General features: G+C 44.2%; 2 protein-coding genes across 10 annotated transcripts in view; one reads left to right on the top strand and one right to left on the bottom strand.

Moving 5' to 3' along the window:
* Window positions 1-781: 781 nt before the first annotated feature.
* Window positions 782-4,699, bottom strand: Jarid2l1 (jumonji and AT-rich interaction domain containing 2 like 1). The gene is made up of 3 exons (XM_063276985.1): window positions 4,578-4,699; window positions 2,661-4,321; window positions 782-1,204 (listed from the first exon to the last, which is right to left on the bottom strand). The coding sequence occupies exons 1-2, from the start codon at window positions 4,697-4,699 to the stop codon at window positions 3,667-3,669; spliced, it is 777 nt and encodes a 258-aa protein (XP_063133055.1). The 3' UTR covers window positions 782-1,204; window positions 2,661-3,666.
* Jarid2 (jumonji and AT-rich interaction domain containing 2) overlaps window positions 3,399-27,606 on the top strand; it is a 180,382-nt gene continuing 156,174 nt past the window's right edge. For 2 of the 9 annotated variants that reach the window (XM_017600711.3, XM_063276746.1), the window contains exon 1: window positions 7,547-7,863. Coding sequence is in view for 6 of the 9 variants with exons in the window: in XM_039096472.2 (XP_038952400.1) it covers window positions 7,415-7,528 (114 nt within the window). In the remaining 3 variants the exon portion in view is untranslated. The other 7 variants (XM_039096474.2, XM_017600709.3, XM_017600710.3 and 4 more) reach the window with 7 other exon arrangements.

The raw sequence follows: 27,606 nt of genomic DNA, 5'->3' as shown, positions 1-27,606 counted from the left end.
CAGAAAAACACACTTAAATGCTTCATTTTATATTGAAGCGGGGAAGTTGGTAAAGTTTACTTTCATTTATGTTGTTTATGTGTTACATTATGTTATATATTTTTTTTAAATCTGCCAGCTTTTGCCTCCTGAGAGGTGAGATTAAAGATGTTCACTACAGTGTCCTTCCTTGCTGTTGAAGTGCTTTAAAAAGTATACAAAGATATTCAAATGAAAAGTTAGGCCTTTAATCCCAGCACAAAGGCAGGTAGAACTTTGAATTCCAGGCCAGCCTACATAGCAAATTCCAGGCCAGCCAGGGCTACACATTGAGACCCAACCTGGGAGTGTCTGGGGAGGGGGGAGAGGAAGAACTCAATTGATGCGCTAGGCAACTGGTAACAGGCAAGAGGCCTGCCCTAACAATTCTTACACAGCAGTTTGCATTTAAGCCTGTTTGGGGCCAGCAAACAGCACAAGGTCGTTAGAATTAGACCAGGTGAGATCCGGAGAAGCCGTTGGTGATAACTGAATTAAGCCCTTTCATCTTATAGATGATACACACCTGACATCCAGATGGGCTGAAGGATCAGGTGTGGTAGGGCTGCCTTCTATCACAGCAACTGAGAGACAGAGGCAGGTGGATCTTTGTGAGTTGCAGGCCAGCTATGTAGAGACACCTGATTCGTGTTGATTCAACCATTTGCCTAAGGTTTGTCTCAATATGAGGAGATCATGGGTCCTTGAACTTTTTGATATAATTAAGGATAAGATACGAAAGTAACACAATCAGGACATATAGTAGAACTAAAATGTTAAGCTCAAAAGCTTTATCAAGGAGCCTCTGAGATGGTTTAGGGGATAAAAGTGCTTGCCATCAAATTTTATCCGAGTTCAGTTCTCTCTCCACAGGACTCACGTGTTGGAGGGAAGGAACGGACTTTTGAAGATTGCTCTCCAATTCATTCACATCCACACATAAATAATTAAAATGTGGTCAAAGAAAAGTAGGAACTCGATACAGTCTGGGTTACACAGAGACTCTCAAAAAAAAAGGGGGGGGGAGTGGGTGTGGAAGTGGGGAGATGCTTGGATGGCTTTAAGTGCTCTTCAAACCACCACACTTTATTTCCCGGGCTCCATGACAGGTGGTTCATAACCTTTAATGACTCCAGTTCCAGGGAATCCTATGCGTTTGGCCTCTGTGGCATCCACACATGCAACCCTGAAAACATTTAAACAGATTGTTTTTTTGTTTTTTTTAAAGAAGTAGCTGAAATATCAAGGGACATTCAGGAATGAGTAGGTTAAGCAGTCAGGCTTAACTGAGCACTGTATGATACTAAAATGGATCTTGTTAATACAAAAGTAAAAATAGCTGTGCCAAAAGTGGGACTGGGAGATGATCATAGCTGCTTAATTGTCTGTCAATAGCCTAAATGTTGGCCATTGGAGCTTGTTTGAGATATTAAAAAATGAGGGCTGGGGATTTAGCTCAGTGGTAGAGTGCTTACCTAGGAAGCGCAAGGCCCTGGGTTCGGTCCCCAGCTCCGAAAAAAAGAACCAAAAAAAAAAAAAAAAAAAAAAAAAGACACCTTTTCAACTCTATCAAGTTCCTGAGGCTCAGAAGAGAATACAAAACATTATGGCTTGGTGGCACTGGCTTTTAATTCCCTCACCCGGGAGGCAGAGCCCTGCTAATTTCTGAGTTCAAGAGAAAGGAAGAAAAATAGACAGTATTACCACTGACCCTTGAAATTTTTCTTCTTTTTTTTTTTTCCCCGGAGCTGGGGACTGAACCCAGGGCCTTGTGCTTGCTAGGCAAGCGCTCTAGCGCTGAGCTAAATCCCCAACCCCTTCTTTTTTTTTTTTTTAAAGATCGTCTCATGTGGGGTTGGGGATTTAGCTCAGTGGTAGAGCGCTTGCCTAGCAAACGCAAGGCCCTGGGTTCGGTCCCCAGCTCCGAAAAAAAGAAAAAAGAAGAAAAAAAAAAAAGATTGTCTCATGTATTCTAGGCTGCCCTTTACCTCCAGATTGTCCTGTAGCCACTACCTGGGGAGAATCAGGAGTATGGGCTTGCATTTACCAGGTCCTGTGATGTGCTAATTTAGAGAGGATTCTGTATCCTCATAGAGAAGGACAGAACTTGCATGTGGTCCAGAGGAATCCACTCCTAGTTCTTTTACGAGTTAAAAATCATCACAAGAGGGGTTGGGGATTTAGCTCAGTGGTAGAGTGCTTGCCTAGGAAGCGCAAGGCGCTGGGTTCGGTCCCCAGCTCCGAAAAAAAGAACCAAAAAAAAAAAAAAAATCATCACAAGAAAAAGCAAATTAGACCTCCAAAAAAATAAAAAAAAAAAGGGGGAAACAAACGTAATATTTGGCCTGGCCTGGGTGGTGGGGGATAGTAGTCATCAGGAGATAGTCACTCCCACAGCAGGGAAGACTTTAAACCACAAAGGACAATCCATTTTCCTTTACAAGGAAAACAACACTAGCATTATCTAAGCCCTTATGGAAATGAGCAAATTCCTCCTCTATAACCCCTTAGGCCTCCACTACACTAACAGAATGGTTTCTCCTACTGCCTGTGACTAGGAGTTGGTAAGTCTGGCAGGAGACTTCGCAGGCCCAGGACTGAGGACCCCAACTTGGCCCACAAGAAACCTACAAGAAACTCACCTTTGTTCTTTAATAATTGCCTGGGTCTGACAGACATGACATGAAATTTACGCAGAGCTGTTTAAAATCATAACGATGTGGAGAAAGCAGACACCTCTAGTGAGCAGGTTATAATGAACAGAATGGGTTTGGAAATCACCTTGTGGCAAGACGACTATAAAGTTACTTGGGTGGTCAAAACCCAACTGTAAAAGAGAATGCATTCGACCATTCCGACCAAATGGAAACAATGTACAATTTGTGCAACATTTAGGACACACGGGCAGTTAATTTTTTTCCGGATTGTAAAATGAACGTGTTTTAGAAACTTAAAAAAAAAAAGACTAATAATGAGGTATGTATATATTTTTAAGTAAGGGAGTCATGTCAACGCATAAAAGAGTCCAGTTACCTGCCTGGTTCTAAACTAGGTTTTTGTTACTTTAGAATCCTCGTAAGCTTTGGCCAGAGTCAACTTGTAGATGTGGAAACTGTGAGAAGCTTCGGAAAGCCATTGCTTACTTGTCTGAAGTGGTCACTGTGCCATTTGAACCCATAGGTGTTAACTCGCTTTTTTGGAACTTTCTAGACACCACGACTGTTGCAACTAATACGCAGTGGTCGTGACTCGAGTGCTGAACTGCCGGGAACCGGAGGAAGAATACAATGTGCATGCAGGTGGAGGGGAGAGGCTCCAGCCTTTTCGTTTTTTCCTGAGGCTAGCCAGTCAGATTTGAAAAACAGGACCTTGAAGACCATAGGTTAGAACCAGGAAATTAGCGCAGAAGCTGCCGTGAGACTTGATAAAGTTACTGCGAGTGCGAATGCCCCAGAGAGCGACAGCAGGGCCTGCGATCCATTGATCTGAGCGACTGGCGAGCCTGGGCAGGGGCTGGGGCAGGTAAGGCTGTGGGGCACAGACCGTTGGTCTTTTGGGCACTCAGTGTTCGAGACGTTTCCTTACGGTCGGCCTGTGTGTGGTTCGGTCTCCATATTCCGCGGATGTTTTCACCTCAGCGTTTGAGTCTCACTCGCGGACAGCCCTAGTCTTGAGGGTAAAGACCCCCTTAACCGTCTTCAGAGACGGCGGGGCTTCACCTCCGAGCCACCAGCGCTGGCCTAGTGTCGCGCCGGCCGGAGATACGCGGGCTGGCGACCACGAGGCCGCGTGCCTAGCCCAGAGGCTGCCCTCCCTTCCGCTCCGCGCGTGGGCTCGCGTGCGGCCGCCGGCCGGCGTTAAGCCGTGACCTCGGACCACCCCGGCCGGCCGCGCGGCGTTTGCTCGGCACACGGGCGCTGTCCTGAGGTGACACCGCCTGCAACGGCAGAAGCAGCAGACGCCGCCGATCAGCGAGTTCGCACCGAGGATTCCTCTTGGTGCGTGGCCCAGTTTTTTTTTTTTTTTTTTTTTGCTTAGGACCCGCTCCAAGCCCTCGCTGACACCGCCCCCCGCGCCGCCACGCTCCGAGGCCTTCCCCGGGGAAGCCTGGCGGCTTTCCCTCGCGGGCCCGCGGCGCGCTCTCGCGCGCGATTCCTCGATTCCACAGGCGGTTCGCGCCCGGGGTGGGGGCGGGGCGCGCGGGGCCGGGCCGGCGGCCCGCGGGGAGGGGACTGGGGGCGGGCCGGCGTGGGGAGTTCCTCGCTCCCGGACCACACGCTCCGCGGGCCAATCCCGAGCCACCCTCTAGCAGTGTCGCACGCGGGACACGTCCAAGCGTTTGTTGGCAGGGCTGGGGAAGGGGGAGGGGGAGACCTCAGGGAAGGGAGTTGAGTGACAGGAGGTGTGGGGCACGCTGGGAATTGTAGTTCTTAGCTTCCGTGGCCATAGCCATTTTGTAGTCAAGGGACTACAACTTCCAGAAGATCAAGGGGACTATTCTAAGGTGCCCCGGGAATAGGCGGCTCTCCCCCGGGCCGGGCGTCCTGGGGCAGTGGTACCCTGCTGCCCGGCTGCAGGTAGACGTGAGGGCAGTGGCGAAGGCTTGCATGCGGCGACTGTTGGGTGAGCGGACTGCCGGGGGGAAAGGGGCTGAGGTGGAGCGACCGAGCGTGCCATGCATTGAGCTAGGGAGCCTCTCTCAATTCCAGGACTGGGCTCGGCATGGGAGAGGCGCCTGACGGGCGGCCCGCAAAGGATTCGCTGAGGCCTCTCCGGGGTCTCGTCGACGGGGCTGCGGGAGTTCTCTGCACTGGGCCAGGGTTTGTGGGCAAAGGGTAGGCAGGCGTGCGGGGGCTCAGCTGTGGGAGTTTTCGGCTGGCGAGAGATGGCGAATTAGCCGAGGAGCCCTAACTTGTATAAAAGCAGAGTCCATTTAAAGTTGGGCTGGATAGCCTCTCTCTCATTGGTTAGGGGGCTTGGAAAAAAGAGACTCGGCGAGCCCTCCGCTGTGGTGCTGCCGCCGCCGCCGCCGCCGCTGGAGTTGACTCTTCTGCTCGCACTGCTGCTGCAGCACAAACGTGACTTCCAACGTTTTAAATTTATCTTTCCTTTTTCTTTTTCAAGATGTAACTACAGATCAGATGCTAAGGACCTTCACGTTTCGCTGATGTAGTTTTTGGAAGAAAAAGGGGGGGAGTGAAGGGCGTCGGTTTTTTTTTCTTTTTTTCTTTTTTTTTGTGTCTGTTGTATGTTTCGGGGGAAATTTTCCATTATGAGTGTTTTACTAAAGTGAATTTTTCTTGTTTGCTTCGTTCGTCTTTGGCTCTTTTTATTTTTTTTCTTTTATCCTTCTCAATTTCGGATTTATTTCAAGGCGAATCTGGCTTTGGGGGAAGAGGAAGAAAAGTCGGATTACAAGATCAACCACCACCACCAACAATAAAAACCACCAGGATATTTTTTTGCAAATTTCTGACGGCTTTAAATTCATGAAGCAATTGTCCCCTTTTGCAATCAGCATTTGGATCTCAGAATGAGCAAGGAAAGACCCAAGAGGAATATCATTCAGAAGAAATACGTAAGTGCTCCTAACAACACATCCTTTGGCTTGCAGTTTTAAGCGATGGCTGTGAATGTCAAGTTTATAGATAATTCTGCAGCTGAAAGGTTCTAAACGTAGCGTCCGATAAGGCTCTTTCTTTTTCCGAAAGGGCTTTTCAGGCAAAGTCGTGTCTGCCTAGTTTGGTTGAGAAAACAGACTGGTGTACAGATACCTCAAGTATATAAATTGACCTCGAATGACACAACGTTAATGTACTTTAGATGAAAGGCAAGGGGTTTTGGTGGAGGTTGGGGTTCTGTGTGTGTGTGTGTGGGGGGGGGGGGCTGCAGTGATCTAACTGCATTCTCGGGAGGATTTGGCCCCATATTGCACTTTGCATACAAATGAGCCGGTTATTAGTGTTATTTGGAAAATCGTGTAAGGTGTGTGTGTTGGAAGCTCTTTAAGTTGCAATTCAGAGTACGATTATGGCGATCTTGCACATTTAATATATGTGGCCGTTTTTGGCTTATCTAGTTTGCAACATAACCCAGTTGGGAATTATGTTACAGGGAATGCATTTATTGGTATTGACTTTTATAAAGAGGCTGGTTTTGATTCTAAAAAGAAATCATGGTTTCTAGTTTGAGGGGGAAAACATAGCTCATGTAAAAGTGTATGTGTTTGAGTGAGTGCAACTGTTAGTACGAATAATTTCGTCCTGTAAACTGGGTTTCTGAAATGGGTTGTAATGGTTACATTTGTTTTGTGCATAGTATAGCAGCGTTTTGCTTGGCATAGGGAGTGTTTTTGTTTTGTGTAGTGGCTTTTTTTTGGTAAGTTTGGGGGGAGGGAGTATAGAGGGGAATCGGGGGATTAACCAAATATGCACTCGAGTGATCCGGTGGTTAGCTACATATGCTTTAGAGCAAAGAACACATTTTCCTTTTTCCAGAAAAAAAGGGTCCTTGAAGGTACATAAAGAAAAATGCGACCTTATAAGAAAGTTTTATTTAACTAGGGTCGATAATTTGGTCTTAATGTTTTCCCTTTTTGGTTAGTGTGGAGTGTATAATGGGAGATGACCTTTGGGGCAGTGCTTTTGTAAAATATGTATATATATGTGTGTGTATTTAATGGAAAACCTGAATACCTCTTCCGGAGAGCTGATCCTAATCTATACACGTAAACTTAACTATGAAAGAAAGGCAAGATTAAATAATGAAGCTCAACTTACAAGCTATTCCATAAGGAATTTAAGAATTAAAATACATCCGCATTGCAGAGGGCTGGGTAAAGCGCAAAGGACTAGTTTAAACTCGATGTGTAGAAACTGCATGGACACACAGAGCTTTGCCTTGGAGCGTGGACTCCTGCCCAGACCATGTCTGTTTCTGACGTAGCCACAAAGGAGATGGGGTAGAACTTGGGACAAGAACCCCCCCCCCCCATCCCGGATCCCGATAAGTTGGAGAACACCATGGGTAGGCTTTTTTTGTTTTTTGCTGGAGGCCAGTAGATCCTGTCGAGTCTGGACATCCGGCCCCAAGCCGAGGTGGCCGGCGGTGGCCGTGCGAGGCAGAGCGTGAGTTGCTGCTGTGGGAACCCAGTCGGCCCAGGCGGTGTTCCGGACGCAGCCGGCCCAGAGGGTGCGCGGGGCCCGCAGCGCTCTGGGCCGTGGCCCGGGCTCGGGAAGCGGGCGCGCGGGCGGCCTGTAGGGGGCAGACTCTGGGTTGTGCTCTGGCCGGGCGGGTGGGTGGGGCTCGCGGGCGGCGCGGCGTGCTGACTCGGGGCGGGACAGGCTGGGTTAGTGAGGCTAGGGGGTAGTTGGGGGGGGCGGGGAGGAAGGGAAGGATGCCTCTGGCGCCCCCCGCAGAGCACAAGGCTGAGCTTGGCGGCTCTGGCATCTCTAAGCCGCCCTGCCCGCAGGCTCCGGCGCGGTCTCGAGAGCAACAGGTTAAGCAGGAGGTAAGTCAGCGCGCCCCCTCCCCGCCCCGCGGCCTTCTTTTGCCTTGAGCCTTTGCACCCCCCATCCGGGCCGTCACGTCCTCTCTCCGCCCCTTGCCCCCTGTGGCTTTAGTTCCTCGGTCCTCCCCTTTTGGAGCTGCCGCTCTGTTGTCATTGTGACGTCACAAAGGGACGGCCCGGTGGAACCTTCCCCTCCTCCGTGATGTCAAAAGTCGGGCGGGAGGTTCCAGGCGCGGCCTGAGTGGGAGCTCCAGGAGCTGCGGAGCGGGGCGTGGGAGGAGGAAAGGATGTGGCTGACCTGACCTTCCGCTTTGAGGTGCCCCAGGTCCCAGCAGGTGAGCGTTGGGGAGCCAAACCCTCACCGAGTGCCCTTGAACCTTCTCAAACTACTTCGGGACTGAGGAGCAGGGGCCAGGCTCCCTAGCGCAGGAATATTTTCAGTTCCAGGTCTTTGATGGTGGGACATATCACTAGTTCTCACTCAGACCCATGTTAGTGAAAGCAAAGAAAACTGCATTTAGGAAGCGCTTTCTTTACCTTGTGTGCGTATGGAGTTGAGGATTTGGTTACTTTGTCGAGTTGGGGTGCCTATGCAGGAGGTGGCATAACCTTGAAGGGGGGGTGCTGCTTTATTGCCTTATGTTTTTACTGCCTTCGTGGAAGAGCTGTCATCTGTTCTCCTGAATTTTGGGGAGAGGAAGGACTGACTGTATTCCAAAGAGCAGGACTTAGAGACCCACTGGACTTAGTTCTTAACAGAATAAATGGTTCATGGTGTGAATCTTCACTATTCGCTAAAGTGGAAAAAGTCATAACTGCTTTTGTCATTTTACTCAGTCACTGAGATTATGTGGGTGGAAGATAGATACAGTGTGCTGCTTCATATGGAAGGTGGCATTATTACTTGAGCTGGAGGAAGGCAGCATGTTTTCTCCAATTGGTCTCAAAAGCTTTCTATGCCTTCCATTTAGTTTATTGCCTTAGCAAAGAGTTTGAGTGTGATTGTAGAGGGAAGGCTTTGGGAGAAATGAGTATTATATTTCTTATTAAATGACATCCTTGAGAACCTCATAAATTGAAATATAATCCTGTCTTAATTGTGTTGGGCATGACTCCAACTACAATACCTTAAATAACTGGAAAAGGTTGCCTTTCAGAGCCTCAATTCACTTGGACAATAACCCAGTTGCTTGTTTCCCCCAGTGTGTATTTTCTGCCATGATCCTTGTAGTTGGTTACTCCTACCGGAAGTAGGGAATGATAACCTGGCCATTCGGCCTTAGCCTGATACCAGATGGGAGCAGATACTTCAGAAACAAATGATCGGGCTGCTGTTTAGGATAACTTTAGCAGACTCTGTACCACTGGGTTATAATGTTGAAAACAGCACATGCTATGACATCTTCATGTGGAAGTCACAGGACAGTGCTGACTCTGTTCTTTCTTCTTTACTTGGGCTTGAATTCAGAACTTAAGGCTTCTTTGGAAGGTGTTTACCTTTCCCTGTGAACAGAGAGTTGTATCACCAGCCCTTACCTAATCTGTTTAAGGATCTAGTTTTTCAAATGCCTCTAATTTCAGACTTGTAAAGTGGAGACAGTTCAAGGTCATCTTTAGTTACATATCCAGTCTCTCAGTTCATGCATGCCCTTGTGGGCTACATAAAAAAACTGTCTCAAACATTCTCTGCGCCCAGTGTGGCTCAGTTGGTTTGCCTAGCAAACAGGAATTCCTGATTTTCATTGGTCCCAATCTCCAGATAAACTGGGCCTGATGGTGTCCAATCTGGAGGTTTAAGCAGAAAGATCAGGAGTTCAAGGTCATTCTTTGTTACATAGCATGTAGGAGGCCAGCAGCTGGAAATATGAGACCCTCTCAAAAACATACCCAAGACTACCCCATGACCCCAGAAAGTGAGTTAAGTTCATAAAGTTCAGAAAGTTCTTTTTTTTTTTTTTTTTCCGGAGCTGGGGACCGAACCCAGGGCCTTGCACTTCCTAGGTAAGCACTCTACCTCTGAGCTAAATCCCCAGCCCCTCAGAAAGTTCTTATACAATTTATAGTTACAAATATATAGCTTAGTGCTGGAATGCAAAGTCCCAGGGGTTTGATCTGTAGCACAAAAAAAGTTCAAAGAAATGATGGTGTCCTCTGGTATGGTTGGTACACACTTTTAATCTCCAGCAATGAGGAGGCAGAGGTTTGAGGCCAACCTGGTCTAAACAAGAAGTTCTAGGCCAGCCAGGGCTAGGTAGTGAGATGTCTCCAAAAGGAAAAAGAAGAAACTAGTTTGCATCTTTTTCCCTTGTTAAACAAACATTGTGGCATTTACAGTTCTGAAGGGAGAATTGAAGTTGTCAGCTGCCTCGTTTTTTTTCCTTTTCCCACGTTCATTCGTGTTGCTTTCTCTTGGGAAAGACACCCTTTCCTTTTCCAAGGAGTCTAGGGAGGCAGTGCTTTACTTTTTGTAGAGCTTAGGGTCTTGCACGTGGTAGGAAAGCTGAGGGTAGCAAACAAAACCCCAGTTGTAGGCAGCAGCAATTTTAGACACTGTAAGTGTGGCATTCAGACAGTATAAAGGAAGTCAGGTTCATGGTGTGTTAAATTTAAAATGGATAGTAATGTTCAATTGGGTTCTTATTTTCAGGGTTGATTTTGTTATTCTTATTTATAATTTATATTTCATGTGCATTGATGTTATGTCTATGAAATTGTTGGATACCCTAAAACCGGAGTGAACAGGCAGTTATTAGCTGCCTTGTGGGTGTTGGGAATTGAACCCAGGTCCTCTGGAAGAGCAGCCTTTGCTCTTAACCTCTGAACCATCTTTCTATCCCTCATTACCTTTTAATATCTCTACAGATATTTCCTCACAATCATTTATTTTACTTGTGTGTGTGTGTGTGTGTGTGTGTGTGTGTATGTGTGTGTGTGTGTGTGTGTGTGTGTATGCTATCTCACACGAGGATGCGAGGAAGGTTACGACTTGGAGGAACTGGTTCTGTCATGTGGATCACCTGTTGAGCCATCTCCTTTGTTAGGTTTTGAGTATTTGTATCTGTAGTCACTGGCCCAAAAAACCAGCTGGAAACATGTTGTAGCTAGGAGAGTTACTAGATACTCACTTCACAGTTGGTTAGAATTGTGCCCCACCCCCAGTACTGGGTCTATCTAGAGCACTGGGAGTGTGTTGATTATTTAAACTTCAAAAGAGGATGAGGGGAAAACTATTATATATTAAGTCAAGTGTATAAACACTTGGTAAAGGCCAAGCTGGGATGCTTTGAATCTGTTACTTGGTCATGTATTAAGTATTTGGACTTAAGCTCTGGCCATGTTAATTAAAATTTTAGTTGCATTATTGAAGCCCTACTGATGTTACTGCTCCACATCTTCCCAAACAGTGTTCTCCTAACTTACGTCTGCTTCCTAGTCTCCTGCTCGTAGGTGCGGTGCATTCTGGTTATTACCCCGAAGCTCCTGCCTAGTGGGCAGCTGTGGGGTGTGCCTCTGTCCTCGTTGGCTTCTACCCAGAAGGCTTGCCAAGTGTCCGTTGTTTGTTCCCAAATCTGGTTATTCCAGTCGGGCTTATTCATGTAATTACAATTAAATCTTATGTAAACCTTGAAATGACTGTGAAAACAGTTGGTTCAACTTTAAGTTAAAGGCTTTGGAGGAGACGTGATAAAAGTGCTAGAAAATAGATGTTAGATATAGATGGCTGGATGCTTTGACACTGCGGATTCTTCATGAACACGGCAGCCAAGACATTCCTCTCTGGTGGTGGTGGTATGTGGACTAAGTCACACCTCCAGTCTACAGGTCATTCCCTAAATGCCCAAATTCTCTCCATCAAAACATATGGCACAAGTCTGAAAGAAAATTTGTACTCAAAAGTGGATGGCGGGTTGGGGATTTAGCTCAGTGGTAGAGCGCTTGCCCAGCAAGCGCAAGGCCCTGGGTTCGGTCCCCAGCTCCGAAAAAAAGAAAAGGAAAAAAAAAAAAAAAGTGGATGGCAAGATTAACTGAGATCCCAGTATTGGGAGGCGGAAACATGAGGATTGCTATGATTTCAAAGGTAGCATGGACTATTAGAGTGGGAGACACTGTCTCAATAAAAGGAGAACTTTAATAACCAAAAGTACGTTTCATTTATCTTTAAAAAAAGATATATTTTATGTAGCTGAGTACACTGTCACTGTCTTCAGACCCACCAGAGGAGGGCATCAGATCCCATTACAGATGGTTGTGAGCCACCATTTGTTGCTGGGAGTTGAATTCAGGACCTCTGGGAGAGTAGCAGTCAGTGCTCTGAGCTATCTTTCCAGCTATTATTTATCTTTTTATTACCACTCCTATGATTTTGTAATTTTCCCCCTATATTATCTCATGTTGCCAAGCTGGAGTGCAATTTTAAAGACGGAGTGTAGTTAAAGCTGATCTTCAATTCTTCTCAAGCTTCTGGCTCCCAAAGCAGGAATTAAAGGCACCCACTATCACACTCTGAAAGGTTTTTTTTTTTTTTTTTTGTTTTGCTTTTTTTTTTTTTTGTTTTGTTTTGTTTTGTTTAACTTTATGTTTATCTATCTGTGTGTGCACATGGGACAAGTGCTGTTTGGTGACAAATGCATTTACTCACTGGTCACAAGCTTATGTCCTGTGTGTTAGAGCAACTTTACTATCTATCCCATAAGTACTACTGAAGGTCTTTTGTATTTCAAATGTTTAATCCATGTTTTTAATTTCCTGTTGAATCAAGGTCTCATTCTGTACTCCACAAATGCCTCAAACAGCCTGCCTTGATTCTAAATCCTGGGATTACAGGGCTGGCTTTTAGGAAAGCTAAACACCTTAATAAAGATTAGTTTAGTTCTGATTCATTATAAAACTGTCGGGAGTCCCTCCTCTCGGAAGTGACTATTGTTTTGCTTTTGGCGCCTGCTCCCAGTACTTCTCTTCCCCTCTTCCCCTTTAAATGTGTGTGTGCGCGCTTGCGCCATGGCATGTGGTGGTCAGAGGACAACTTGGCAGAGGTATGTTCATCCCATTTTATGGGTCCTGAGGATTTGAATTCAGGTTGTCAGGCTTGGTGACAACACCTTAACATGCTGATCGTTCTTGCCAATTTAGAAAACACTTTTAGATAGCCAACAGCACCTACTTTTCTTAAAAGTTTTATGAGGAGAAAATCCAGTGACCACCCACATTCATGGTTTGTATAGTCAACTCACAGAGAAAAAGGGCTTTTGAGGCCATTTTACAGAAGAGAATACCGAGGCCAAAATATTGTTCGTATAGTTTGTCTTGTGTTTCCATTTGGATGAACTAGATACCAGATAGTCAGTACTGCTCTGAACGGGAGGACATGCCATAAAACGAGCTGTCTGTTAGCTTCTGAGAACAAGGCACGAGCCAGTCTGCAGTGTGTCTGTACTTGCTGTTTCTTCTGGCACCAGATGGTGGAGCTACATTATGGCCCCACTGTATGTCTGTGTCCTCATTGGAAGATTGGTCTGGTTGGTGCTCTGTAGTTTTGCTTGTCCACCCACACTCTTAAGTGTACCTGGGGGCCATCATGGGCAGCAGTTCTCTAGAAACTGCTTTGGTGTCTTGGGGCCATCACAAATCACCTTTGGTATCTTTCCTTGCACTTGTACTGTTGATCCTGACTTTGCTGCTTTGGAGACATTAGCTCTGGAAGAAACTGTCTTTTGATCCCTACCAGTGGGCCACTCAAACAAAACTGTTTATAGATGTGTTAACAGGCAGCTTGAGTAATAGGAGTCATAAGGATGTGCGACTTACTGCATTAGAGAAGAACCTTACTGTAGAGTTGAACTCCTGGTCCTACGGGCTCTGCCCAGTGCTGGGATTACAGTTGGGATTACCACCCTAAATGGTAATTAATTTTTTAAAAAAATATATCTTTTGTTTTTTAAGATTTATCTATTTAATGAATGTGAATACACTGTCACTGTCTTCATACAAAAGAGGGCACTGGATCCCATTACAGATGGTTGTGGGCCACCATGTGGTGGTTGGGAATTGAACTTAGGACCTTTGGAAGAACAGTCAGTGCTCTTAACTGTGGAGCCATCTAGCCAGCTCCTGGTAATTAAATTTCTAATTAGTAAGTCTGTCAAGCTCTACAGAGCGGGATTGAAATAGTTAAGTAGCAGTGTTGAGTTTATATGAACTCTAGAAAGTTACTTGGATGTTACTTGTACTGTTATGGTTTTGTCCACACTCCAGGTGTACTGACTGATATTTTGTGCCCACTTGACACAAATTAGAGTCATCTGAGAGGAGGGAACCTCAACTGAGAAAAATGCTCCCATAAGATCAAGGCAGTAGACAACCTTGCAAGAACATTTTCTGGTTGGTTGGGGTGGGGCAGCACACTGGGCGATGCCAACCCTAGGCTGATGGTCTTTGCTTCTACGTGAAATCAGACTGAAGCAAGCCCTGAAGAGTAAGCCAGTGTACTCTTCTTCCCCATGGCTGCTGCATCAGGCTCTTCCTCCAGGTTCCTTCCCTGCTTGCTTGAGTTCCTGCCTTGACTTCCTTCAGTGATGAAGTGTGATGTGAAAGTGTTTGATAGAGCAGTGACAATCCTAAGACACCAGGTAGGGAACTTACTTCTTCATGTACACCGTTCTTGAGTACACACAGGGATTTTTTCCCCTAGCTTTTTAGGAGCTTGGGTGTCAGATAGGGAGTAGTGAAATATGATGGGTTTTTTTAGGTATTGTCAGTTAGGAAATGACCCTCTGGCCTTCTGGCATAGCAACCTAGGTATTTCTGTATTTCTCTGATTGAATTGGCCAGAAAATAAATAAATGTAGGAAAACTTTTGATATCTGTCTTACTGCTTACAGTATGTATCAGTGGTTTTTTTTCTCTATTTTTAATCACTACTTTGGAGAGGGCACTGTCACCAGTGTTTAACCCTTTCTCTACCGACTGCCTGTTGGGGCAGCACTGGGTGCCAGGGAAAAGTGAGAAGGGATTAGTTAGAACTGAGCATGTGTTTCTTGTATATATACCTTCCGTAGGTTTGCAGAAAGAGAGGCCATTCTGTTAGGCAGAAGAGGGTTTGCTCTTTGTATAAGAGTTTGTTGCTACTAGTGTGAAGGGCCTTGAATTTGGACCGGCCTACTTTGAATATGTATAGAGCACTTAGATAATACAATGGGAAAGTTTGGGAAGAACTGAGTTCAAATTCCAGCTCTTAACCTGGTCGTCGGACCGTGGACAATGACATGGCTGAGTTCCTTTCTCATCTGGAACATTGTTGGGTGTACATCATAGGCTGTTGCTGGGAGAGTCAGGGAGATTTTTGATGTGACAGCATTTTGTAAACTGCATACTGCTGCACAAATGCTCAAGGTATTATACAGTTGGAAATCACCAACTTGGAGATATCAGGCCTGCCAACAGCCTTCCTAGCTGACTCAGAAATAAATCTAGTAAATTCATAGTGATCAATATATTTAGAGCAGGGTTTTTCTAAGTACACACCAGAAGAGGGCATCAGATCCCATTACAGGTGGTTGTGAGCTACCATGTGGTTGCTGGGAATTGAACTTAGGACCTGGAAGAGCGAGCAGTCAGTGCTCTTAAACTCTGAGCCATCTCTCCAGCCTAGAGCAAGGCTTTAAAGATTAAGAGGTGATATAACAATCCCCCTAGCCCCATTCCCACTTTTTTTTGTTGCATGTCTATTGTGTTAGGCAATATGATAGTTAGACTAGATTGAGAATTAAGAACAGAGCAACAGAAACTTGTTTAAAAGGAATGTATATTCCTTGAACTTGAAAATCTGGTCCATCCTTCTGGTGGCTGCTTGTGGCCTCCTGCATCAAATGTAAACCAACAGAATGAAAAACATTTCTTGTTTATACCATCCACTTACCTTGCTCCCATGCATTCTACATTCTCCTGGATTTAGCAAAGCCCAGCCTCTAACTTTGCAAGCTCCTGGGGAGTCCACTGTGTCCCCTGTGGCCCTTAAGGCTTCACTGCTATACTCCAGGAGACAGACCCTGGCTCTTAGTCTTTCCTTGCTGATGTGTAGCACCCCTTCTAGGTGTCTTTGTGTGCCTGTTGTGTTAGAGGCTACCTTTTGTAGATGCTTTGGACCAGCATATAGTTAGTGTGCATAGAATTCACCCCCCCCCCTTTTCTTTCGGTTTTTCAAGATAGGGTTTCTTTCTGTAGCCCTAGAACTTACCATGCTGATCTTGAACCCAAGTACTGAGATTAAAGATGTGTACCCTACCAGCTGACACACAGAATTCTTGAATTAAAGCTTAATGGTGGAGTGTATTCAAGATCTCTGAGAGGGAATAGATGTGGAAAAGGAGTTCACTAATTAGAATCAGACCCCCGCCCCCCTTTTTTAACCCATCCCCTCCAGACCCATTATTTTAAAGCTGGGATCTAGTCTACTATTACAAGAATGTCTCAGACCTCGTACTTTTAGACAGTACTTGAGAGTGGAAGGCTTCTTCTGTTGTTGCTTTTGGACAAGTCTCGTGACACTTTCTCTCTTTCCAGGTGCATTCTTAGTCATCCATGGTAGCTGAAGTAATTGATTCATTTTCATGGGAAAATAAAAATTCATATGTAATCCCCACAGCTAATTATAAGCCAGTAGCATTTTCACCTTATGAAAAATGGCTTTTCTGCTTCATATGAAATCATTCCAATCAGACAAGTACTCAAAGATAAAAATTAACTGAAATTGCATACCGGATATTCTTCCACTTGTAGATGTATAGGCTCATTATGTGCCTTTTGCATTTCTCTCTTACAAATCTCTCAGTTATCAAAATACAATGATTTTTAATGGTCGTAGGCACACCACTGACATGGGCTTCACTTGACCTGTTGCCCCCTTGATGGATTTTCCACAGGTTTAGTATTGTTAAAATAAATGTTTTGCGTAGCCTGCTTTGTGTGTATGCTATGCACTTTAGAGTCCTCAATGTTGTAGAATTAGTGAACTGTACCATATTGTCTTCTTGGAGGGGCTCTGCCAATTTAGGGTTCTATGCAGGGTGCATGTTAGGCCATTTGGCTTTTAAAAAGCACTATGGATATTTATAAGTAAGTAGATGTCAGATGAGTTTTATTTAAGTTTCTGTTTTTTTGTCCTCGGCATTTAGGACTAAGAAATGTGAAAACACTTTGTAAAACAATTGCTCTAAGAACACAATGTGTTATTAGACAGAAGGGCTTTCGTCCTGAAGGGAAGGAGGAGAGAAATTGTCTGATTGTACATTTTAAGCCTTCCTGAGGTTCTTTCCTTGGTTCTTTTTTTTTTTTTTTCCGGAGCTGGGGACCGAACCAGGGCCTTGCGCTTCCTAGGTAAGCGCTCTACCACTGAGCTAAATCCCCAACCCCCTGAGGTTCTTTCCTTTGTGAATATGTTGGAGACACTTAAGCAGTAAAGTGACCTGGAATCATGTTATTCCTACGTGTGATTTCAGTCCTGTCTGTAAGGTGGCTTTATACCATTAACTTTGGTCCCTTAGGGCTGAGGCATCATCGCTTGCTCAATTAAATACAACTTTTAGTGTCTTCCTGTTTGCTCTCAGTAAGAAGTGAGAAGTTATGGTTTACTAGGGAGCAAGAATGAATGTACAACAAGAGCACTGGCTTCCGAGTCAGATTGAAGCCAAAGATCTTGGCTATGTTCAGATGGTGGTGACCTTGGTCAGATTGTTTACTGCTGAGTTCTCTGCTTTCCTGTAGAACGAGTCTTCTTGTCAGCATTAGAGGAGAATGGTGGGTTAACAAGGGCAGTATCAGTGTCTACACATGGCAGTTAATCCAAGTCCTACAGGTCTGTACAGCACAACTCGTCAAAGATTGTTTCCGGGCCATCTTCGGCTGATAGAACATGTTATGGTTGTTTGAGGAAGAGGATGGAAATTAATGAGGCATTTTAGCACTTGCCCTTTTTACCAAGGTGTGCCTTTTCTTTAAGTAATGGGAAAATTCTGTGGTTGGATTTTTCTTTCTTCTCTCATGGTTTCTGAGGTTGAGATAGTGGCTAAGGAGCAGCAGTCTTTTTCTTTGTGTGTTTGCATGTGTCTGCACTTGTGCATGTCCTGTGAAGGTCCTGAGCCCTATTGGATCCTTTTTGGATGGAATCTAATGCCCATTCGTGCTCCCTTCATCTTATACTGCCCAAAGCTGTAAAGCCCAAAGCTTCTATTCTCAGTCTTGATGTTGGAGGATGAAAGCCGATGCGGATGGAAAGCATTTAATAAGGAGTCGTGGTCTGGGCTCCTATTTAAATTAGTAGCACATGCTTTTTATCTGCCTTGAAGGAATTTGGTTATGTTGTCTGGCTGTCACTGGAGCTGTGACATCACACAGCTTGGCCCTTTACAAATGCTACATGGTCCCATCTCAGATGAGGCCTTGGCTGTCCTAGAACTTGATCTGTAGCCCAGGTTGGCCTTAAATTCCTGCCTGCCTCTACCTCCAAAGTGCTGGGATTAAAGGTGTGTGCCACCAGCGCACTTCCAGATGCACCGTGGGTTGCAAGGATCATGAAACTAGTTAATTGTGTGCAGTTAGGATTGCAGGGGTGTAGGTAAAGAAACAGACAGACCTTCTTACTAGTGATCCTCGTTTGTCCTAGTTTTGTTGAATGTTAGGTTCTGTTCACTTCCAGCTGCTTATCTTGAGTTTCTATCAAGTAAGCATTTCTTAAATTTAAGTAACTTCTGAGATTGGGTTTCTGGGTAGTTCTGTCCTGGAACTCTGTAGTCCAGGCTGGCCTTAAACGGAGGAGATTTATTTGCCTTTGTCTCCTGAGTGCTGGGATTAATTAATGGCTTTCAATACCACCGACTGCTTTTACTTACCAAGTTTTGTATTGAAGGCGTCTGCAGCCACATCTGGCTGAATTACACTTTTTTTTTTCTCTGTGTGTGGGTGTGTATGTCTGTTGTGGAGGTCAGAGGATAACTTTTGGGAGGGAATTAGTTCTCATTTTGTGTGCTTTTCCACCTGAGCATTGAACTCCGGTTGTTCCGGGTTGCTGGTATTTGCCTTACCCAGCTGTTACTCAGTAACAGACTAACAGAGCCCCCTTTCTTAATTTTTTTTTTTTTTTTTTGAGATGTACGGTGTTACTCTGTGGTTCAAGGTTTGTCTTGAGAGCTGGGAATGTAGGCATATGCCATAATACTCATGTTTGTTTGCCTTTTTTCATATATTTTATATCAAAAATGATAGTTTTATTGTTTATATATTTCCTATATGTCATACCTTTCCCCTAGGATGTACAACAAGCTCAGTATACTGTCGTGCTAGGAACAAATTAATTAATTAATTAATTAATTAATTAATTTATTTGCCTTAATCTGACTGAAGTTCAGTTGACATGCAAATGTGACACAAGATTAAAATGTGGGCCAGGAAGAAACAGTTACCCTCAAGGTGTTTTGCACTGAAGGGCTTTGAAATTTTTCTGGTTTTAGTTAGCAAGGGACTATTTAACTCCAGCTGTTCTAGAACATAGTAAGTAGACCAGGTTGGCCTGAAACATCATCCATCTACCTGCTCCTGTATACCGTGCTGGAAGCTAAGACAGTGTGTCAGCACACCCAGCCCCCGACTTCTTTGGGATAGTCTTTACCAGCGCAGGCTGCTTTGAAACTCACTGTGTAGCTCAGGTTGCCCTCCAAACTCTCAGCCTCCAGAGAACCTGGTTTACAAGCATGAGTACTGCACTGGGCTAGCTTTGAGTTCTGACCTACAAACTTTGCTAAGTAGTATTGGTATTGACACCCTGACAGCATTTTTAATCTTCAAGAATTTTAAAGATTCATGAAAGTAATCCTTAGTGATTATCTCCTGAGGGCAGAGATCAGATTTCCATTCAAATGCTGAAGCAGTTTATCAGGCCCCCCCCCCCCCCCCCCATCCCTCACAAAGTGCAGAGGGCCAGGCTGAATCTGGATTTAATAATGAATTTCTGCAGTCCTGTTAGCTTGGCTGATGTTAGTAAGTACGGAATCAGAGTTTTGTGTCTCTTTAAAAATGTTTTCAATATTCAACTCTGTATTGTAATCTTAAACTACTGTTAGGATTCCAAACCACTGTGGTTTTAAACTTGGTTGGAATCTGAAAGGTGGCCGACTAGTGTTAAATAAGGGACACTTTTGGCTTGAGAATTGTCTGAGTCTGGGCACAACTTAGCTTTAGGCCAAGTCCCATGGTTGAGAAAATCAGGGAATACAGTCTCTTGGATTTACCCTCTGCTCCCCCAAGCAAAGCAAAATTAAAACTGTTAACTGCACTTTTGTGAGTTAGTTGTGCAGAACTCCTACTTAAAAACCCAAAGAGCTTGATGATGCTATATGGGACTCTGTCTAGATGAGACAATGTAATGCCACAGATTCTAAAATTGTGGGTTTTCTTTTGGCCTTGGTAAGTAAACGGGAGAGGGTCAAGAGGCTGGGGAAGATGGATGGGTCTGACTTGGAAGTTTCTATTCTAAAGCTTGTCTTTCTTTTAATTTTTTAAATTCCCTTTTATAATTCTACTGCCTGCTCTAATTAAGTGATGTCTGGCAATCCCCATGACTTTGTCTGAAGCATTCCCTCCTCATTTAGCCTTTTTGCCTCTTTCTTCCAGGACACTTGCTGAACTTGTCATGTGTCTCTTTGCAGGATTTATTGGAGCAGTAGGTAGAGCTTCCTGGGAATGTAAATAGTGATGATTATAGAGAAGTCAGTTTACCAGGGAAGGCCATTATCTTTGACTTGCAAACCTCTTGCAGCTAGTGTTTTGCTTGCAGTTGTCTAATACAAATAAGCACCACAACCTCACCTCTGTAAGGAGGTGTCTTCCTCTTTGTACATGGAGGCCCTTCCTGTGAAGAACGGAAGGTGTCAGCCTGGCCAAGCAAACAGCTTGTTTTTCTGGACAGACATATAAGAAGGCTTCTATAGGAAGGAGGGAAGGAAGGACAGACGGACGTACTTTTCAAGGAACAAGTGCCTTGGAGCCTTCTTGCCTGCTGTCACACCAGCAAATAATCCTCTGAATGTTAAAAGGTTTGTAATGCTGATAAGTAGGAATTTATAACAGTTCTTTTTCGTATCCAAATTAAAAATCCAGGGTGGTTTGAAAATTAATCTGGGGGACTTACTAGAGTAGGCACCGAGTGACAGGTAGACTCCCCTGTTCTTTATGTTCAGCACGGATTACAACTTTAGAGTAATAGGCTAAAGTTGCTGCTTAACGTACTTTGTTAATTTAGGTCAGGGGTCAGCTTTCAGGAAGTCCATTTTGTCCTTCCATTATGTGGGTCCTGGGAGTCAAACTCAGGTCCCTTAGTTTCAGTTGAAAAAAATTTTTTCTTAACTTGGGAAGCCATTTTTTTGGCCTCAGTAAAATTGCAGTTTTTGTTGGGATTGGGGTGATAGTTAGTTTTGGTCTTTGTTTGCTTTTCTGTTGTGCTAAAATCAAATAACAAATTGACCAAAAGCAGCTTTTGGGAGAGAAAAGAACGCCTTTGTCTTATACTTAGCTTACCTACCCCGCCTCAGCCTTCCCAGTAGCTACGGATGAGGCCTGCAGCTGAGCCTGCATGTCAGTAACAGCTTTACATTGAAAGTCTCTTTCAATACTGACGTGAGATCCAGGGTCCACCCCACACTTCGAAAGGACCCTTATCATGAAATAACATTCCCACCTCCAGCTCGGTTTATCTTTTCTTTTTTTTTTTTTTTTTCTTCCGGAGCTGGGGACCGAACCCAGGGCCTTGCGCTTCCTAGGCAAGCGCTCTACCACTGAGCTAAATCCCCAAGCCCCGGTTTATCTTTTCTTAGGCTTTCTTGTTACTGGAGGATGGACTTCTGATTATTCCACCTCCTGACTGGGAGGTGATCAGGTTCCAGACAAGTGACAAGTGTTGCTGGGGGTGGAGCCTGAGAACCCCAGGCCAACACTCCCAGTTTGCTTGCTGTATCTTCTGTAAATCGTTAACTCTTAAGTTTTTCTTTTAATTGTCTTGTACACAGTTCTGGGCAGTCTGGTCCTACCCCCATGTCTGTGGTATTTTAAACCAAGATGAGGCATCTCAGTCTTTTCCTATATAATTTTGGATGTGAGTGTAAAGTCTTTTAAAACAATTCTGTGGTTTGTTAGTTTATTCATAGTTATACAACTGTCACTGTGGTCAATTTTAGAACATTTCAGCACTCCACAAAGGAACTCCACACCAGCATTCACTTCCCACCCACTTCACTGAGTTTCCCAGCCTCTGACAACCACTAATCTTTCCTGACTCAGAGAAGGCCTCCCTCATACTTGAGATAAATGGATTAATAAAATATGTGGCTTTTGTGATGGGCTGGCTTTTCATATAATATAGATGAATCTCACACTGTTCAGTATTCTTAAAGACTTGATCACATTGATAGTGTGAATGTGTCACATGTTTATTCAGTTGTGCTGATTAGTGTTTTGTTTTTTGGTCAATTTCTCACAAACTAGGATTCACAATTCATTCACCTTGCCTCCCCCCCCCCCCCTTTTATTATTACACCACTAGAAACTAGACTAGGACACTAGCCATCCTTTGTCACGTGGGTTTATGGACACCTTTTCCCTGTTGTATGCCCTTTATGTGGCAATTGATTGATAGTACTTGTTAGAAAATGCAGTAAATGGTTTGGAAAAGTGCAAATGCACATCTCCACTAAATCTATTAGTGATGGGTTGTTTCCATATTTGGCTTGTAGCCTCCCCTTTCTGATTGGCTGCCACTTTTTAAAATTTTTTTATTCATGTACATTATTAGTGTCTGAGGATGCTGGATCCTCTGGAAGTGGAGTCAGACAGATGTGAACTGCCATGTAGGTGCTGGGAATTGAACCTGAGTCTTTTGGAAGAGCAGTCTCCAGCCCTTCCTCTCCCTAAAAACAGGGTTTCTCTGTGTACCCCTGCTTGTCCTGCAATGCACTTTATAGACCAGGTTGACCTTGGCCTCGGTCCCCTTCCTCTACCTCCCAAGTTCTGGGATTGAAGGTGTGCCTCACTGTACTTGGCTGGCTGTCACTTTTGATTCAGCCATTATTACTTCCTCTGCCCATTTGTGGCTTTTAAAAAAAGATTATGTATATAGAGTTCCGTCTGAATGAACACTTGCACATTAGAAGAGAGCAGTAGATCACATTATAGATGGTTGTGAACTACCATATGATTGCTGAGAATTGAACTCAGGACTTCCGGAAAAGAAGCCAGTGAGTATGCGCTTAAGCTCTGAGCTATCTCCTGCCCGTTTAAATCTACATATTTATGTAGGAGCCCATGTGTTCCTCTTGCTTAGTGGTGGCATTTCATGGTCCATGATGTGGCTCAGATTCCCTACCCTTGCCCCGTAGTAGTAGGTTTTCAAATGAGTGGTTACTTCAGATTTCTGATGTTTCAGGTCTTCCTATATGTGGTTCTACTTTGGGTAAAGGACTGACACACCCACCCCTGAAAACACACACACACACACACACACACACACACACACACACACACACACTTTGCCTTATTTTTATCCTTTAATTTTTTAGAGAAGATTTTATTTATTTATTTATGTATGTGAGTACACTACCAGTGTCTTAAGACACAGCAGCAGAGGGCGTTGGATCCCATTACAGATGGTTGTCAGCCACCATGTGGTTGCTGGGAATTGAACTCGACCTCTGAAGAACAGTCAGTGCTCTTAACCACTGAGCCATCTCTCCAGCCTGCCTTATTATTTTTTTAAAGACAGAGTTTCTTTATGTAGCCCTGGGTCTCCTGGAACTTGTTCTGTAGAGCAGGCTGACCCCCAGGGAGATCCTCGTGAATACTGGGATTAAAGGTGTGTGCTATACCTGACTTAAATTTTCTTGGTCCTAGGCTAGCGTCCAGACCTGCTTAGGTGCTGGGATTACAGCACTATTTGTCAATATACTTTGGGGACTAAGAATTAACTATTAAGAAAATCTCCCTGAAAAGTGAGTGAGTGAATGAGTGAGTGAGTGTGTGTGTGTGTGTGTGTGTGTGTGTGTGTGTCTGCCTGCCTGTCTCTCTGTCTCTCTGTCTGTCTGTGTGTGAGTGAAACAGGCACTCTTAGTCCAAGCAGACTTCGATTCACTGTTTTTTGGTGTGGTAGCCTTAAACAGGCCATTCTGCCTCTACCTCCCAAATGCTGAGATTGTAGGATGTTCAGCCTGGCTTTCTTGCTACTTTCCAGCCAGGTGACATATAAGTGCTTTTCATAATACATGTAACATGATAAATGTGAAAGGAACGATCTTTGAAGAGGAAGCCTGGAACATAATTCTTTAAAATTTTATCTGATGTATGTGGGTGTTTTGCCCGCATGTATGTGTGCCTGGAGACCAGAGGAGGCATGGGATTCCCTGGGACTGAAGTGACAGACATCATTGAGCTTCTATGTGGGTGCTGGGAATTGGAGCCAGGTCCTCTGGAAGAGCAGCCAGTGAGAGCTTAACTACTGAGGCATCTTGTTTTTTGTTCTTGTTTTTTCTCAAATCCTTCTGGTTTGTTAGATTTATTCTTAATGTGATGTGAAGCTGTTTAGATGACATAGTTGTTTATTGCAAGCATGGTTTTTGCCTATTTTTAAGCACTCAGAAACCAAGGCTGGAGGCAACAAAAGGAGTGGGAAATTTGCAGATGACAGGTAAGGTGACCCCCATGAGATTGGGTAGCATTCTGTAAAGGTTGGAGGGTGCTTTGTGTACATAGCGCTAAGGATGTCCACACTTTTCCTCACGATTCCTAATGGATCTGTGTTTGGAAAGTTACATGTTATACAGAGTTGAAGTTCATTGTCAAAATTTCTTTTCCTAATGATGTTGTTAATTAACTTCACTCCCCTTTGTAGTGATTTATTGAGTTCTGTCTGAAGACCATTTACTTAGCTTACATATTGGGTGCCCACTTGAACATAGAGGTTATATGCTCCCTTGGTGTCTAAGGGAGCATATGTCTATATGTCCCTTTGTGTGTCTAAGAAGTTTGTACTTAAAGGTTTGTATTAACTGGATATGTGTTCTGCTGTGCGGCTTTTGTGTGGTGTACCTGTGTATGTAGTTGTATCATCTGGAAAACAGCCTCTACATCCCTCCCACTAAAATTAAAATTGCTTATTAGAGCTAATTTTAGAATTGAGTTAGAACTGCCCTATAATGTAATGCAGAATATTTCCCAATAATGCCTAGGTTAACAATGATAGTCTTGCTGTATTGTGCAAAAAAGGCTTCTGTTCAGACCCAGCTGGGTTTCAGGCTTAATTCATTGCTCTGTGGTGGGATCACCACAGCTGCTGTGGGGCCTTTACAAATGCAAAAAAGCTGTCAGTGTTTGTTTCATCAGCTGCATAAGTGATGAGGCCAAGTTGAGGAATCCATTCCAGTGCGCAGTGTGCAGGCTGTAGCCATTATTGTTTACAGAATTAGTGTGTTGGAGCTTTAAAATAGTGGGCACATCATCTGCCCTTTAAGAGGCCTAAACTAAGGAACCTGGGACAGTTGGTTGTCCTTGTAGTGCTTTTGGGTCCTAGTATAGCTCTTGTCTTTTAAACAGGGCTCTGGTATTAACCTCTTTCGAGGCTGTTAGAGTGTTCAGTTTTTGTCTCAGACTTAAACGGCATTAATCTAGAATTTTGCAATTGACTTCTAAAGTCTTAATCACCTCACAGCTCCAAGTAGGTATGATTGTCAGTTGAAACTTAAATAGTATTCTAGATTTGGCCTTGTGAGATTGAATTTGTGAAATGAGACAGCTTTAGAAATTGCTTTCTCTTCAGCAGTCCAGAAGTTAGGACCACTGTACAGCAGATCCACTGGTTAGGACATTTCTCTTGGTTACATTGTCTTCGAGTAACTATGGGTGCATGTCTAGTTTCTTTGTTTGTTTGTTTTGCTTTTGTTTTTTTTTTTTTTTTTTTTTTTGGAGTCCTTAGAGACTCAGTACAAGTAGTTTCATTGGTATTTCTTTTCATAGGACAGTGTAGAATCAAATGTTTCTCCTCATCTTCCTGTGCCTCTATCACTTGATGGCCTGAGACTTGCTATGCAGTCTTGATTGGCTTTGGGTTTGAGATTCTCCAGCCTTGTGGTGTTGGATTGACCATAGGACTTCATCTATACATGCCAGACTAACTTTTCATGTACTTCCTGAGTCTTTGTAAATGTTGGAGAGAGTGGCTACTCTGCCCCAACAGTAAGAATATAGCTTTTCAAGCCTCTTAGGCCAGCTAGGATGAATAATTGTGTTTCCATATTTTTTTTTTTTTTTTGGAGCTGGGGACCGAACCCAGGGCCTTGCGCTTCCTAGGCAAGCGCTCTACCACTGAGCTAAATCCCCAGCCCCGTGTTTCCATATTTTAATCCCAGTTGGGAATACCTCAATAGTGCTCACCCATATTCAAGAAGGATGCCACAAACTTTGAGTGGCTCCAAAGGAAAGGTCAGTTATCAAATAACTATCACTCCTGCTTGTCAAATAAAAACTGGGCATGTAGCCATAGTTGTACCCAGGATCTAACCTATTCAGTGGGGTTTCCTACAGTCAAGTGACCCTAACTTCTGGATTCTTGAGCAGAGAGTATCTTAATCTTTTGATTCTAGGAAGTGTTTGAAGCCTAAAAGGACAAATAGTGCTGATGAATTCCATGTGGTGGGCAGGGTTTGGGGACCCTGTCCTTGCTTTCCCTTAAAAAGTATTTCCTTAAAAAATATGGTCTCTGACATGCATATTTTCTTCTCAATCATGGACTACTTCTAACAGAGAACAAATACAAATACTTTTCTAACACCCTCTCTCATGTGCTCACTCTGAAACAGCAGTAAAGCTGCAAACAGTGCTGGCCACATCTCTCCCAGGGGAAGGACTAATTTTACAGGGCCTCAGAAGGGAACAACAGCTTCGTGGTCATTGTTGTGCAGTCCTTGGTTGCACTTCTCTTGCTTGACCTGTTTTTCCTGCTTTGGATGTTTCGATTATATTTTTGGGGTTCAGGGTTCTTATCAAAAGCCCCTACTGCTTTTTTGAGTCATTTTGAAACAAGACATTTTCTTGTGATGGCTTGAAAAGTTGTACATCTTTGATGGGTTAAAACTTCTAGTGAGGTAAGCAAACTGTGTGTGTGTGTGTGTGTGTGTGTGTGTATGGTGTGTGTGTGTGTGTGTGTTTTCATGTTCTGGTAAGTGAGCAGTGTCCTCTTATGAGCACAGGTCTCCCTGGTGGCTTGCTTCTAGAAAATGTGCTACTGTAAATGACAACCCTAGCCCTTGCCAACTTGGCACAGTATCATCCAAGTGTCCATGAAGTTTGTCATCTTTGTCTTAAGTTTTGAAGTGAGACATACATTGCTGAGAGGTTCTCTAAAGCATTTAACTGACTTCCACCTTTAGTAGCTGTTTATTTACAGTTGCTTTGATTGGTGTGATTTACAACTTGTAGGATGGCAAACTTTAATATATATAAATACTCCTTGGCTATAGGCAGAAATGATGGCTATAGGCAGGACTCCGCATATGAACAGTAATACACAGAAGATACTCTTGTTTCCTGTAGGTTACTTCTTTGTTAGATCTCACAGATCCCAAGAAGGCACCTATGCCTTCACTTTTCCCATGTGAAAAAGTTTGAGGTTTGTGGGGAAATGAGGTTTGGGCATGCGTGCAGTCACCTGAAAGGAACCTGAATGTGAGCTTTAAACATTGCAGATGAGCTAATGCTGTTGGTCAGTTTTCTGGTTGTCACAAGATCCCCTGAAGGATCTTCAAATCAGGTGTGCTGCTGAGGTTTCACCTTGGGTGCATTAGTGAGGAGTTTATCAGTGGTCCAGCTGTGCAGCCAGCCCACTAGCTTTCTGCCTCTCCATTTACCTGCACATGTGATTAGGTGGATGTGTATTTCTAGGCTGTGTGTACTATGATAGTAGGACTTGTGCATTTTATTTACATTCTTGAGGGTGTGGATGTATTTCTTGGCTGCAAGAATAAACTGAAATTCACAAAATTCTGTGGGAGAGA

Source organism: Rattus norvegicus, chromosome 17, assembly GCF_036323735.1.
Source record: "Rattus norvegicus strain BN/NHsdMcwi chromosome 17, GRCr8, whole genome shotgun sequence".
NCBI lineage: Eukaryota > Metazoa > Chordata > Mammalia > Rodentia > Muridae > Rattus > Rattus norvegicus.
The sequence above is the reverse complement of the archived record's forward strand: the minus strand, read 5'-3'. Positions and strand labels throughout refer to the sequence as shown.